Raw genomic sequence first — 13,350 nt, 5'->3', positions numbered from 1 at the left:
AAGAGGACATTATACTGCCACTTTTCTATCAAAATTTAAAGAGAATGTCCTTATGTGTGGCTCTTATTTTTATCAGAAACAAAAATCAGGTAAAAAAAAAAAAAATCATGTCATTCTTTGTTTTTACATTCATCAGGTCCCAATTGGCCCAAATAGCAAAAAGAAATTAAAAATACATGCCATGAAAGAGTTTGGGTCTTAGGAGGTTAACATTCATGGCCCTGCTGCTGCCAGCCTGCAGTAGGATTTATCAGAAACCTGCCAAATATAAAGAGCTAAGGGAACTAGAGAAGCAGTTTATCTTTATACAAACACGTATTTATTTTTTTGTTGTTGTTGATTCAGGTGCTTTGTGCCTATTTAAAACAAACCTCCGGTGGTTTTAACGTTTTGAAGAGGAGGTCAGATAATTAACTTTTATTGGCTTAGCTCAAAGCTTTTGATAACAAACATGATTAAAAAGATGTCGTAAACTCTTCTTTCACTCCACCTGGATTCACTTTCTTGGTCGCAGCAAAGAGGCAGGGCTTTAAATCCACCATGAAACAGATGCTGCTGGGCATGACTTGGTCATGGTGACTTTATTTATTACATGTTTGTTTCCTTCATTACAGTCCATCTACTTCTAGTTGCACGTGCGAGTGAAACGTTTCACTACCGAGTGCGGCACACGCATTGTCCACTTCCTGCTTTGTTTTCCACAGCACTAAGACAACCTCTGTATTTACTACAGACTGCAAGAAACAAGCGAATAATTAATGAGGGTTGCATCAGCCGTTATTCAGAGCTGTGATTACTAGAAACAGCATCAATATTTGCCATAGAGGGAAATATAAATCATACACAGACTGATAACGGTCAGTGGAGCAGTCAGAAGTATTTTTCATCTGTCAGCTGCAGACGTTGGAAACAATGTCCGAGGGTGTGTATTAAATGAGCTGTGACCTGCGGCTCTGTGCCGGTGCAAGAGCACTGACTCCACGAGAGAAAAGAAACAAAACAGAAAAACAAACGCCGGTAAAAGAGTGAACCTCCCTGCTCATCATCATCATCATGGCCCCATTCTTCCTCTTTCAATTGCAACTGAATCGCCTCGGTCTCATTACAGATTATGGCCTCAACAGAGTGACTCTCCCCTTTCTCTCGCCTTTCTCCACACAGTCCCTCTCTTGATTAACATTTTCTGCTAGGCTTCACACCAAAGGCACAACCTGTGCGCTTTAAAGGCAGGGTGAAAAAAAAGCCATCGAGCGCTGGAGTAGAATCAGATAAGGCTATCAGGCAGGAGGCTTTACTGCCTCGGCTTTGTCCCGCTCCTCCACCCGGCCTCGCTTCCTCCCTCAATCTCTCACTCCACTGCACCTTTTGTCCAGCCTGATTCCCTGACAGTACGCTCTTCTCAGCCGGGGACCCCCCAACCTCCTCCAGCACCACTGCACTGTGAGCCTGAGCGCTGCAAACAGCAGCTGAAAGAGAAGGCGAGGCTGATGTTGAAGGTGAAGCCCCAGCAAACGGCTTTAACTCTCAGAACAAGCCTCATTCAGCGTGTTTCACAGAAACAAGTGGAAAATAAAGTGCAGTTTTCATCCGGAAGCAGTACTTAGAGGACAGTTTGGCCCCAGATTTCATTCATGTGAACCATTGGCTCTGGTGAAAGCTGAGAAAAGTTCCTACCTGACACCATCAGAATCAAGTGATTTATTCATTTATTTAGCTTTTATATTGTAACATTAATATATGTTTATGAGGCAAAACGTATATATAATATACTGTTGTTAATAACAACAGGTCTTGATCTAAGACCAAAATCTTGCTTTGTTACATAAAACTTCAGATGCATTAACATCATGGGATATAGCAGAGTTTCAGTGGCAAAACTTCATCAATTTAATGTCTCAGATTTAGAGTATCGGTTAACATGCTTGAATATTTGTGCACAAATCTGCCATATTGTTTTAAGTTTAAGTTTTAAGAATGCAAGCATGTTTGTAGCTTAACGCGTATCATTAGACCAGGCAATGTTTCCCATCTTCTGAGAGCGTGTGAATTGTAGCCTGTAGAGGAATAGCACCTGGCGTGGTCTTCTGCTGCTGGAGCCCGTCTGCTTCAGGGTTGTGCTTTCAGAGATGCTCTTCTGCATAGATGTAGCGAGTTTTGTTTTACGTACTTTAGCCTTTATGTCAACTCAAAGCAGTCTGGCCACTCTCGTGTGACCTCTGACATTTTCACCCTGAAAACTGTCCATGCATACACTGAATATAATATATATTGTCCCGTCCCGTTGAGTGTAATTTCCTTTGCTAAAAAGAGGGGGGGGGGGAGTATTCAGTGGAGTTTTTTTTTAATGTAGATTGTGGCTTCCTGTATTAGCTGTGTTGTCATATATTTCTGGGGTGAAGTCTCAAAATATAAAGTCTAATGGAGTGCAAAAATTAAAAAAAAAGAAAAAAGATCCTGCCTGAGTAAATGATCGGAAAAATTATTTTAAAAATGCACCTTATATACGCCTGGATGGTTTTTATTATTAGCGGTATCAGTGTGTGTGTGCGTGTGTGTGTGTGTAACCTCATATTGTCATTGTGGACTCACAGACGTCAGCACAGGTCAGCTGCTCACTCTCCTCCAGATGGTCAGTGAACCTCAGCCTCCTCAGAAAAAAGAGGAGGAGGATCCATTCACTGTGTCACACAAGGTGCCAGTTCACTTCAGCAGATTGACCGGTGCACTGATGCAGCCACCGAGGAGGATGAGGAAAGCCTTTAAATCCCCGCCCGGGCCCGCTGCAGGCCGAGCTGCGGCTGCACGCATGTGTCCCTCCAGATCCTCGTCCCGCACCCTCGTCTCATCGCAGATATTTGCAAACAGATGCGAAGAAGGCAGGCCGCCTTGCTTTTTTTGATTAATCAAGCTTTAACAAGTCAAGTTGACTGGATGCGAATGTAACATTTAGCATGTGAAAAGAGGAGGCCTGGTTTTGATTAGGCCTAAGCTGATAAATGGCAGATTCAAACAGGCCCCCCTGCCATTGGAGAGAAACCCCAGAGGTCCAGAGGTTTAAGTCCAGACTGATATCAACTCTGTTGCTTCTCTTTCTTCTTCACACCAATGAATAGATCCATTATTCAGTAGACTCATTCGCATCTCCTAAATTGAAGTGGCAGCAGCTTAAAAGCCCCGTTTTCTAACCCCCCTTCTCGCTTTTTATACGGAGTCGCTCTCCCTAACAAATTTGCCTGCTGAAATATTCATGGTTGCGATTTGTCTCAGTTTGTGCCCCTCGTGTAATCATCGCTTTTACATTTGGGATTTTTGCACTGAATCAGGGAAATAAGCTCATGTTTTTCTCCTAATAGAGTATGTTTAAAAGGAGTTTACATGAAAGCGGCATAAAAACATCATTTAAAACAATATAGAATTGAATTTAGCAGATACTGTTTCTGTACTTTGCTTTTTTTGCATGCAAAAGTACTGTATTGTAATCTGCTGGCATGCTTATCTCCCTTCTGTTTTCCTTTGGGTAGCTTTACATTGTTATAATAATGATTCTCACTCACAAGCTACAACTTTCTCTTTTTTCAAAATCAACTCCTAAAAAGAATTTTTTTTGTACATCTTGTAAATAAACTCCAGCTTGATATACTTGGTATCTTGGGAAACTTGTAAATCGACAGTTTAATTAATGCCCCATAAAAAAATACATGTTTTTTTTAAAAACTCTTCTAGAAGGCCAAAAGTGATGCCTAGAAGATTAGCCTGGTTTTAAAATAAAAAGAAGACCGTTCATACGCCAGAAGTTGTTTTGACCAGCCACCAATTCCATATGGTGATCAAACAGCTGGAACATTTACCCCAAATGTGCCAAAAAAAAATGCACAGCAAGTTATCAGAAAAGACTTTGTTGCCACAACAATGCAGTCCGATGGTCTATAACTCAAAAAACCTGAAGGTAACATTTTGTCTGGCTTCATTAAATATACTAAAGTCAATATATAAAAACAGCTGAGCCTCTGAAAAGCTGAAAAGCTCCGTGTAGTTCCACTGTAAAGTTTGCATGGAAACCTGCCTCCCAGTAGACCCACATGTGGACAAACTGCCGTCAGTACAGGGAAGCATATCGTTATTGGGTTGACACTAGAGCGAGGGTCGAAACTTTGTTTCTATCTAAGTTCAGTATGTAGGCCAGAGAATTTTGTTAAAGCGATTCATTTTTTAAAATGAAGAAATAGAACTGAAGTTGTAAACAACACAAGTTGACATCACCAGAGTTAAATGTTATGCCTTTGATCTTCGAACACATCTGGAAACAGTGTTTTGTTTTTTTTTGTTTTTTTAAGTCCTTAAAATAGAAGAAATTTAAAAATAGAAAGCAGAAAAGTTTGCTATCACAGAAACCTCAGAAAAGTGGTCAGTCTAGGCCAGTGGTTCTTAACCTTGTTGGGGGTACTGAAGCCCACCAGTTTCATATGCGCATTCACTGAACCCCTCTTTAGTGAAAAATAAAATGTGATTTTTTTCAAATTCAAGACATAGATATGTTTTTTACTGGTGTACAAAATGAGCCGTGCATGTCACGGCGGAGGTTCTGCCGAACCCCTGAGACCGACTCACCGAACCCCTAGGGTTAGTGTTTTTCCTAAGTAGAAATGATTTAATACAAATGCTAATATTTCCCTCTAATATACTCAAACTCAGGAAAAACCTTTTCCCTATTCAACCACAGCAGTGCCGTTCATTTCGAGGCCTTGACCGCTGCATCTATTCATCTCACTTTCTGTCTTCATATAAAGACCCAGCAGCCAAGTGCCACTCTGACCCCCTTCCTCCCCTCCTTCGCTCCCTCCTCCCCGATCTTGGTCAACTGGACGTCCTGTGAACCTCTCGCCCCGTATTGTCCCCCCTCCCTGACCCCGGTGCGACCAGAGGAGAGAAATATTGCCCTAATCCACTCTGCACACACACACATGCACACACCGTGAGAAGCCTGACGTTGTTACTCGAGCTGCATGTTTCTTTTGACTATCACACATAAAGATGATGAATTCACCGTCTGAAATTTAGTATGTCTAAGAGTACAGTTAACATGGCTTCCCCTAGCTCTCAACTTTTGCCTTTGTTTTCTTCTCTTTCCAGTCGACTTTTTGGCAAAGTACTGCATTTTCAGTCAGGAGAAGCTGGCCGAGTACAAAAGGGCTTTTGAAGCAGTAAGTGAAAAGGGATTTAAACCCTTTATATTCCCCTTTTTCTTTTAGGATATTCTGTTTCACTCACTGTAATTTGCTGCTCTCCCTCCCAGAAATACAGATTTTTTTTCTCCTAACAGTAGCAATGGCTTGCAAAATTTAGGAAAACTGTAAAAATGTTTATCTCAGAATTTAATAATTTAAGAAAAATCACTTTTTTCCAGTTCACAATCACAGTCAACAAAGAAAACCAATGAGTATTAAAAGAAGGTTGAAACAGATTTCAGCCTTAAGAAAAGATTCTGCTAGTTAATTAATGTGATAATTCACACCTTGGTTGGATTCCTACAATATTTCCAAGGGTCGAAACGAAAAGTCAAAAGAAAAGACTTTAAATCTCAAGTTTTGAGTTTTTGTTTTGCTTTTTTGTAAAATATTTATCGTTTTTTCCACTTTAACCACTATGCTCTGCAACTGGTTGCCGAGTGGTTGCTGGATTTTGCTGGTTGTTACTAGGTGAAAGCACCAAAAGCCTTCTATGCTAGTGATTGCTTTGGTGGTTAGCATGGAAGACGGCGACTTGTCTGCAAACAGTTGACAACTACTCGCCAAGCAGTAGTGAAATGTGAAAAAGTATGAGGCAACCTGGAGTCTTTTTCCCTTCAAACTAAAAGTTCTACCTTACCGCCACAACCAACATGTTTTAAAAAGCGCAGTTTTTAGTTTGAAGGCAAAATGTTTCTGTTTCCAGTTTGTGTTTTGAAGTTTCACTACTGAAAAGACGACAAGTTGGCATCATTCATGCAAACTAGAGGCAATCTGCTACCAACAAATCTGGTGGTGTAACCTCGAGCAACCACTCTCCAACTAGTTGGGGAATACACGTTTTCCTCTAGTCCTGCGTGATTCAGGTTTTATATTCACCTTTATTCTTTAGTATATTCTCTTTCTTTCACTGTAATTTGCTGAACTTCCTTTTAGTAATAATGTAATTTTTCCCACTGATGGTAGTAAGGTTGACAATAAGTTGGCTTTTAATTAATCAGTTAATCCAATCATCCTCAAACTGGATGGATTTATTTCCAAACATAATAAAGAAAGTAAAGGTCAAGCTACAGATTTTAATCATCTATCACAACTTTCTGTTGTTTCTTTATATAGTACCCAGCATTTTTCCCTGTTTAATCCTTTAAGTTAAAGATGGTAATGGCAGTCTTCTTTTGCAGGAGGACAGTGACGGTGATGGCTACATCTCCTGTCTGCAGGTCCTCCTCGCTCTTAAAAACATCATCCCTCCTGAGCTGCTTTCCGAAGAGGAAGAGATCTACGTCTACAGGGTGGGTCTTCGCTTTGCCTGCACACGCTCACATCACACATTCACGACGCTTTAACAGTTGCATGGGTTTGCTTTTTGGATTTCTTTTCTTTCTTATTTTTCAGATCCTGGAGATGGTGGACTTCAGAGTGACAGATGGGCTCGTGGACCTGAGGCTGTTTGCTGTAATTGCAAGCCTGGCACAGAAAATTGCATCCATGGAGTAAGTGACCAACTAACACACCCCTCAGAGAAGCCGGAGGAGGAGTCGCTGACCTCCCATAAATAAGAATAAGACTGTGTATGCAAGTTTGTTCCAGTGATTTTGCCATCGTGTGTGGGACTCTCTTTGATCCACTTTGCCTTTTTAGAAATGTTTTATACGACTTTAGAGGTCAAGGTTTCGAGTCTGGATGTGATAACTGTGCACTTTGCCCTTAAGGGCTGAAACCAATGTTGAATAGTCACCAGAATTTGACTTAATTCAAACTTATCTTACCATGAAAAAGTTAGATATCATATATATCCATTAATTTGGAAGAAAACAGCTAGAAAAATGATGCAAAAGCTGTAAAAGAGTTAAAAACTTTATTTAAAGAGCTGTGTTGTATTACTTTAAAAAAGTAATGCATTGCCTCCTTAAAGAGAGTAAAAGTTATATAATTACCAAATAAACAGTATAAAACTAACATTACAGCCACACCGTGACACAAATCCCTGTGCTAATGAAGGCACACGCTACTCTTTCTTTTAGTCTTTAGGTTTTATTACAAAGATGACCAATGAGTGCATCACAGGAAACACTGACTGCACTGTGGCCGTGAAGCAAGTCTGCTCAACTGGTTTTAGCTTTCGAAACTCAAGCTTTGGCTCTTTTCTTGTAAGAGGGGTCTTCATACACTCACTCTGGGGTCGTTGCCTACATGGACCGTCGACTACTGTGTCACAAACGACCGTTCTGTGTGTTACTCTCACGTGTGCTGTTGTTGGTGCTTGAAGGTGTCCACTTCAGACACTTTCTGGGCTTCTCATGCTGCTTTTTGGATCTCTGATGTTTTTTCGTGCTTCTCCCGTTCCTAAAGAGCTCCACTGTGGAGCTGGTCTGCAATTAATACATGAAAAAAATTCAACAATTTATTAATTTATTTATTTAAAACAACCCTGAAACAAAACAAAACAAAAAAATTCTCCTCATATCAAACGCTCTACAGTCCAGGGGGCTGCTCGCTGTGTGTCTGTGTTTTTAGCCAAAAAGATATCAGGTGTTTTCACTCCTTTCTCACTTTTCACGGCGTAAACGGGAGAAAAAAGAATTAGCAGGCGAACAGATCGTGAAAATAACCGAACCCTGAACCCTGCTCGGGCGGCGCTCGGCCTCCGCGTCCTTGTGTCTCTGCATTGTGCCCCATATGTCGCAGATTCCCACACACAGCGATCTCTCGCTGCCCCGGGCTCTATAGCTTCCTACACACAGGAGAGTGTGGAGCCAAGCCAGCACCAGAGGTCCCCGAAGGTCAAGGCCTGCACCCAAAACCTTCACCCCAGAGTGAGAGCTCCCTCTCAGCGAGTACGGGGCCAGGGTCATGGGTCCTCTGATTTACGGCCAGCCCCTTTGTGTGGTGCATTAGAGGAGGCCTGTAGACTGGCTGCCTCGCTGGCACAGAAAGCCCAGGGTGTCTGCGCTCTATAGAGGCAATTATAGTAATGATAATGAATGTCCATATTAAACCTCTTTTCACAGAACTCCTTTCTGCGATTTAAATGATAAGAAGAGAGGAGATCAGCGCTCCTATCGCCACCTCCTAAACAAGGAGAAAACAATAGCATCCTTCTGCCGTCTCATCCCAACTGAACTCAGCTGATCCTCTTACCTGTTTCACTTAATCCTGTTGTCTGTAATCCTAGCTTCGAAATGAGCTGCAACAGTAGTTACACAATCAGCCTTTCTGATCATGAAGGGCTTAGAGGAGGCGGCTCCCTCATGTTCATAGATGTTTCTTGCAGTTTAACGGCACAGTAATTACACCCTCCTCCCCCGTTTGCTCTCCTCTTTTCTTTTCATCTTTAACTGTCCTCCCCTCTCGTGTCTCTCGTCTCTCCGGCTCTCTTTTTGCCTCCCTCTCACCCTCTCTGTGCTCTCCTGTTTTGGCCCTTGACTCAGGCCATCTGTCCCTGTGTGGCATTGTGCTTCCTCACAAGTCCACCTCACACAGCGCCACATTCCCTCAGGCAGCATCACGTGGTCTGACGGGAAGCACATTACCATGCAGAATTCCCGAACGGCATCGAGCGGAGCCGGCTCATCCTCGTGCTTTCGCTGGAAGCTCACGCTGACGATCTCCCCACTACGTAAACTGTCTGATAGAGTTTCCCATCACCCGTCAGCCTGCTCAGAATATCCCAAAACAACCCTCAACTCTGTCAAGTCGAACTAGGTCAGGATATGTTTGCATCCCTTCACCTCCTGCTTCGCCAGCTCCCCAGCGAGGGGACCGCCAAAATTTGGGGAGTATTACGCAAGCGAAAAGTCTGCTGTGCTGGCCACAGCGGGGTGCCGGAGGAGGTCCGACAAAAGAAAATGGGTTAGGCTGCTATTATCCTCCCTGCAGTCCATCATCGGTCCCCTCGCCCCTCATTTACGCGAGCCATTATCACGCCAGTGTCCTTAGCGCACCAGCATTTGGACTCTTTTACTGCAAACCAAGTGCAATTAATAATCATTAGCTGCCCTGTCTCTCTTCATCCCCATCAAGCCCCTGCCTGCACCGTGGTTGGAGGACAAGGGCCAATCATGGAGCTGGGAGCACTCAGGCGTGCACTGCACTCGATGGCCTGGTGCTCAGCCATTCTTTGGTCTAACAGGCCATTGAGCGCTCGGCGAGGAGGGGCTCATTAACACTGGGCGCTCGTTAGAGAAGGGACGGCCGTCGCTGTGCCACACGCTGGACAGGAGAGGCCTGTGCCCACATAATCGGACCAGTCTCCCTCTAATTATCCGAGCAGACCTAGATTGTGCCGGTCTGCGACTTGTCACATTGCTGCAGAGTGTGCGTCCGGTCGCTGACACCCCTCCCCAAACCTCCACACGGACTCAAAACCAGAGCAGTTTTATCCGTTACTGTGGCGGGGTGTCCCCGTTTGCCCACGCATTGTTTGGCTACTGTGAACAACCACAATGGACTCAGAACATTTTACCATCACGTCTCCTGTAAACACGACGTCGCACAGGACAAACCCGCCAAAAAATGCCGCCAAAGTTTTTCCTATTTTTGGAGCGATTACATGACCACAATTATTTGTATTCACAACAATCCCGTTTGTCCTTAAAGGCCAGCTGCTCTCTTCTTTTACACTTCATGACTTAGTCAATAAAAGAATTAGTGCAGCGTGCTCTGGAGGCTCATGGAGCCACTTTGTGTCTGTATTATGAAATCAGAACAGGTTTGCAATCAAATAGCAAAACTATACAAACTGGAAATGTGTAAATAAACTTAACCCTAATCTGGTTTCCTCTGCAAAAAGTTGATCATATTTCTTCTTCTTTTTTTTCAGTTATTGCAAAAAATAAGCTCTGTTGGAAAAACATATTTCAGACACTATTTGGTTTGGTTAGATGTAGGAATCTTCCAAATTTTAAAATAATATGTTGTTTTTATCTGTTTCAAAACATTAGGGAGTTTTTTTATGTGTCTCTTTTTAACTCTGTAAAGCCTGAACCATGAAATAACTGTCATCCATCCATCCATTCTCTAAACCTTATCAGAATCGGGGGGGGTTTGGAGTCCATCCCAGCTACCACAGGGCGAGAGGTGGGGTACACTCTGGACAGGTCGCCAGTCTGACGCTGGGCTGAAATAATGCCAAAATAAACCTCATGTATCAGATATTATACACTCGATGTTAAACAGTTAAACATGTGTCTCTGAAAACCATGAAACCTTTACATGTGAGTTTGGGCTGCAGAAATACAAATGACTTGACAAACAAATAAATAAATGCATTTAAACAATAAATTTAAAAAATGAAAATAAGGTTATAAATAGCTCTAAAAGAAAAGCAGATGTTCTATGAACTAAATGATGTGCATCCACACGTTGTATAAGTGTGTGTCATACAGTTTGGTAGCTTGTATTGTGTATGGGATTATTTAGGGTCTTTTTTATGTTTTTAATCTTTAGGCCAGTAAACTACTTGTGTTTTTTCCCCTCTTATTTAAAAAGAATAATAAACAATTCTATACACACAAACAGCGCACGTTAGGCATTGAACATTACAAACATTTCTGGGATTGTTACTTTTGAGCTCATGGGTGTAAATCTTGTTTTAATGATCTGCAGTGTTGTAACCGGTGCTGGGTGTAACACATTCCAAACTAACATGTTACTGTAATCACATTACATTTGTCAGTAGTAATGTAGCTAAATTGTACTAACTTCATTAATTACATTACAGTTAATTGTGTTGTTACTCGTGTTACATTTACTCAACACTGAGTGTTCGCCAGCTCCTGTTCTCTGGAACCGGCTAGAATCACTGTGGCTCTTTGGGCTCGTTTCCAGCTTTGCATTGGATCTTGTGTGTCCTCATTAGGATAGGGATTTATGTCAGTATGTGGGACTGTAGCCTCAGGTTTATGTTGTTAGCTGGTAATTGTGTAGCAATGTATTTCAGGTCATGTTATAGAATAATGCCAAAGTAATGCAACAATTACTTTTTCCGGTGAGTAATTAAGTAACGTACTGCACTACTTTTAAGACAAGTAACGTTTAAGAAATCACATTTTAATTGTGAATTTATCTGACTGGCAGTAAAGCCTTATTTCAAAGCAGCTCTCAGATCCGTTGTGATTTCACTTTATAGCTTTATAAAGATATAAACGTAGCTCCTCTCTTTCGGGAGTTTCCCAAAGCCTGAAAAATACCCTGATTACATCATCGGGGTAATCTCACTTTGGACTTGGAAACATGAGTTTAAAAGTGAAGATATTCTGGATGTGACTTCTCTACAGGTAGAATTAAACCTTGAAAAGTTTTCAGCTCATGTTCTTATTTTTGCTTTTTCCTTTCAGCGAGTTTATGCGATCGCTAATCAGCAGCATGGACTTCCGATCCTTGGAAGTGAGACTCTTCAAAGCTAAGGTGCAGTGAAAGCTTCCTTTGCCTCATGTTTACACTCTGGAGTTTGTTTTCATGATGTGCCCTCAATGCAACATCAGATTAACTCACACATTAGTCACATTTATTCCACACAAGCCGTCCCCGCCTCTTTTCATGGCCTCGCTGGTATAATTATAATGAAATAAATGCTGGCAAACACTTTGAAGAGTAATTCCAAGGCATCCTTTATACAGCAAGCTTTTTTTATGAGAGGCACTCACCCCTCATGCATAGAAATGAGGGAAGCAAGTCAGGGAGAGAAAGAGAGGGGTGCCTTTCCCTTTTCATAGATTAGCACAGCCTTAATCTCATTAAAGTGCCCAGCAGTGAACATGCCGTCCACTCCGCCCAGCCCTGTAATCAGCATGAGACACACAGCTCATCTTAGATGGACCAGGATGGATCTACCAGCTGGCCCAGTACTCAGTCACAGAAGGAAGTACTGAGCAATAGAAAGGCAGGAGGAACATGAAAGCCTGCAGCCATGGGTTTGGAAACTGAGCCCCTGGCCAGGTAGGGGAGGCTTCGTAATTACAGAGCTGTTAGGGATAGGGTTGTTAACTGGAGAAGTTGGGGGGGGGCAGCAGCAATGGGTGTTTGCCAGAGGGATTATAACCCTCCCACCCCTACTCCGCCTCCGCGTCTGACAATTAGTACCTTGACTGCATTAACTGTGCAAACAGGTGCACTCAAAAAAGACTAGAAACAGCCTGTGGTAATCTGAGGCTTCCCTAAAGAGCACACACACAATAACAACACACAAGTGTACTCTGTAAAACAGCAGAAATTTACTTGGGCATTCTGCGAAGCTCTGCCAGAACCCAAATAGCCAGCGAGAGAAGAGCCACTGAGCCAGACTGGCTGTAGTTAAACCTTTACTCAAAAAGCCATCTCTAGACCCAGCAGTCTTAGCTAATTATAGGCCAATCTCCAACCTTCCTTTCATATCAAAAATCCTTGAAAGAGTAGTTGTCAAACAGCTAACAGATCATCTGCAGAGGAATGGTTTATTTGAAGAGTTTCAGTCAGGTTTCAGAGTTCATCACAGCACAGAAACAGCTTTAGTGAAGGTTACAAATGATCTTCTTATGGCCTCGGACAGTGGACTCATCTCTGTGCTTGTCCTGCTAGACCTTAGTGCAGCATTCGATACTGTCGACCATAATATCCTATTAGAACGATTAGAACATGCTGTAGGTATTACAGGTACTACGCTGCAGTGGTTTGTATCATATCTATCTAATAGACTCCAATTTGTGCATGTAAATGGAGAGTCCTCTTCACACACTGAGGTTAATTATGGAGTTCCACAGGGTTCAGTGCTAGGACCAATTCTGTTTACATTATACATGCTTCCCTTAGGCAGCATCATTAGAAGACATAGCATACATTTTCACTGCTATGCAGATGACACCCAGCTCTATCTGTCCATGAAGCCAGATAACACACACCAATTAGTTAAACTGCAGGAATGTCTTAAAGACATAAAGACCTGGATGGCCGCTAACTTTCTGCTTCTTAATTCAGATAAAACTGAGGTTATTGTACTCGGCCCTGAAAAGCCTAGAAATATGGTATCTAACCAGATTCTTACTCTGGATGGCATTGCCTTGGCCTCCAGTAACGCTGTGAGGAACCTTGGAGTCATTTTTGACCAGGACATGTCCTTCAACGCACATATTAAACAAATATGTAAGAC

The 13,350-nt window shown here is 42.4% G+C and overlaps 1 protein-coding gene and 1 long non-coding RNA gene across 2 annotated transcripts in view; one reads left to right on the top strand and one right to left on the bottom strand.

Annotated features, from left to right (window-relative positions):
- The window catches only part of LOC113008682 (uncharacterized), a 68,743-nt gene that overhangs the window by 51,948 nt on the left and 3,445 nt on the right, over positions 1-13,350 (top strand). Inside the window, exons 11-14 of the mRNA XM_026146301.2 lie at positions 5,131-5,201; positions 6,407-6,517; positions 6,621-6,718; positions 11,564-11,633. Coding sequence (XP_026002086.1) covers positions 5,131-5,201; positions 6,407-6,517; positions 6,621-6,718; positions 11,564-11,633 — 350 coding nt within the window. The remainder of the gene's footprint in view (positions 1-5,130; positions 5,202-6,406; positions 6,518-6,620; positions 6,719-11,563; positions 11,634-13,350) is intronic.
- On the bottom strand, positions 7,065-9,980 carry LOC145421310 (uncharacterized). The gene is made up of 2 exons (XR_013902643.1): positions 8,367-9,980; positions 7,065-7,597 (listed from the first exon to the last, which is right to left on the bottom strand). It is a non-coding gene; the product is annotated as an uncharacterized LOC145421310 (long non-coding RNA).

This window comes from Astatotilapia calliptera, chromosome 17 (assembly GCF_964374335.1).
Source record: "Astatotilapia calliptera chromosome 17, fAstCal68.1, whole genome shotgun sequence".
NCBI lineage: Eukaryota > Metazoa > Chordata > Actinopteri > Cichliformes > Cichlidae > Astatotilapia > Astatotilapia calliptera.
The sequence above is the reverse complement of the archived record's forward strand: the minus strand, read 5'-3'. Positions and strand labels throughout refer to the sequence as shown.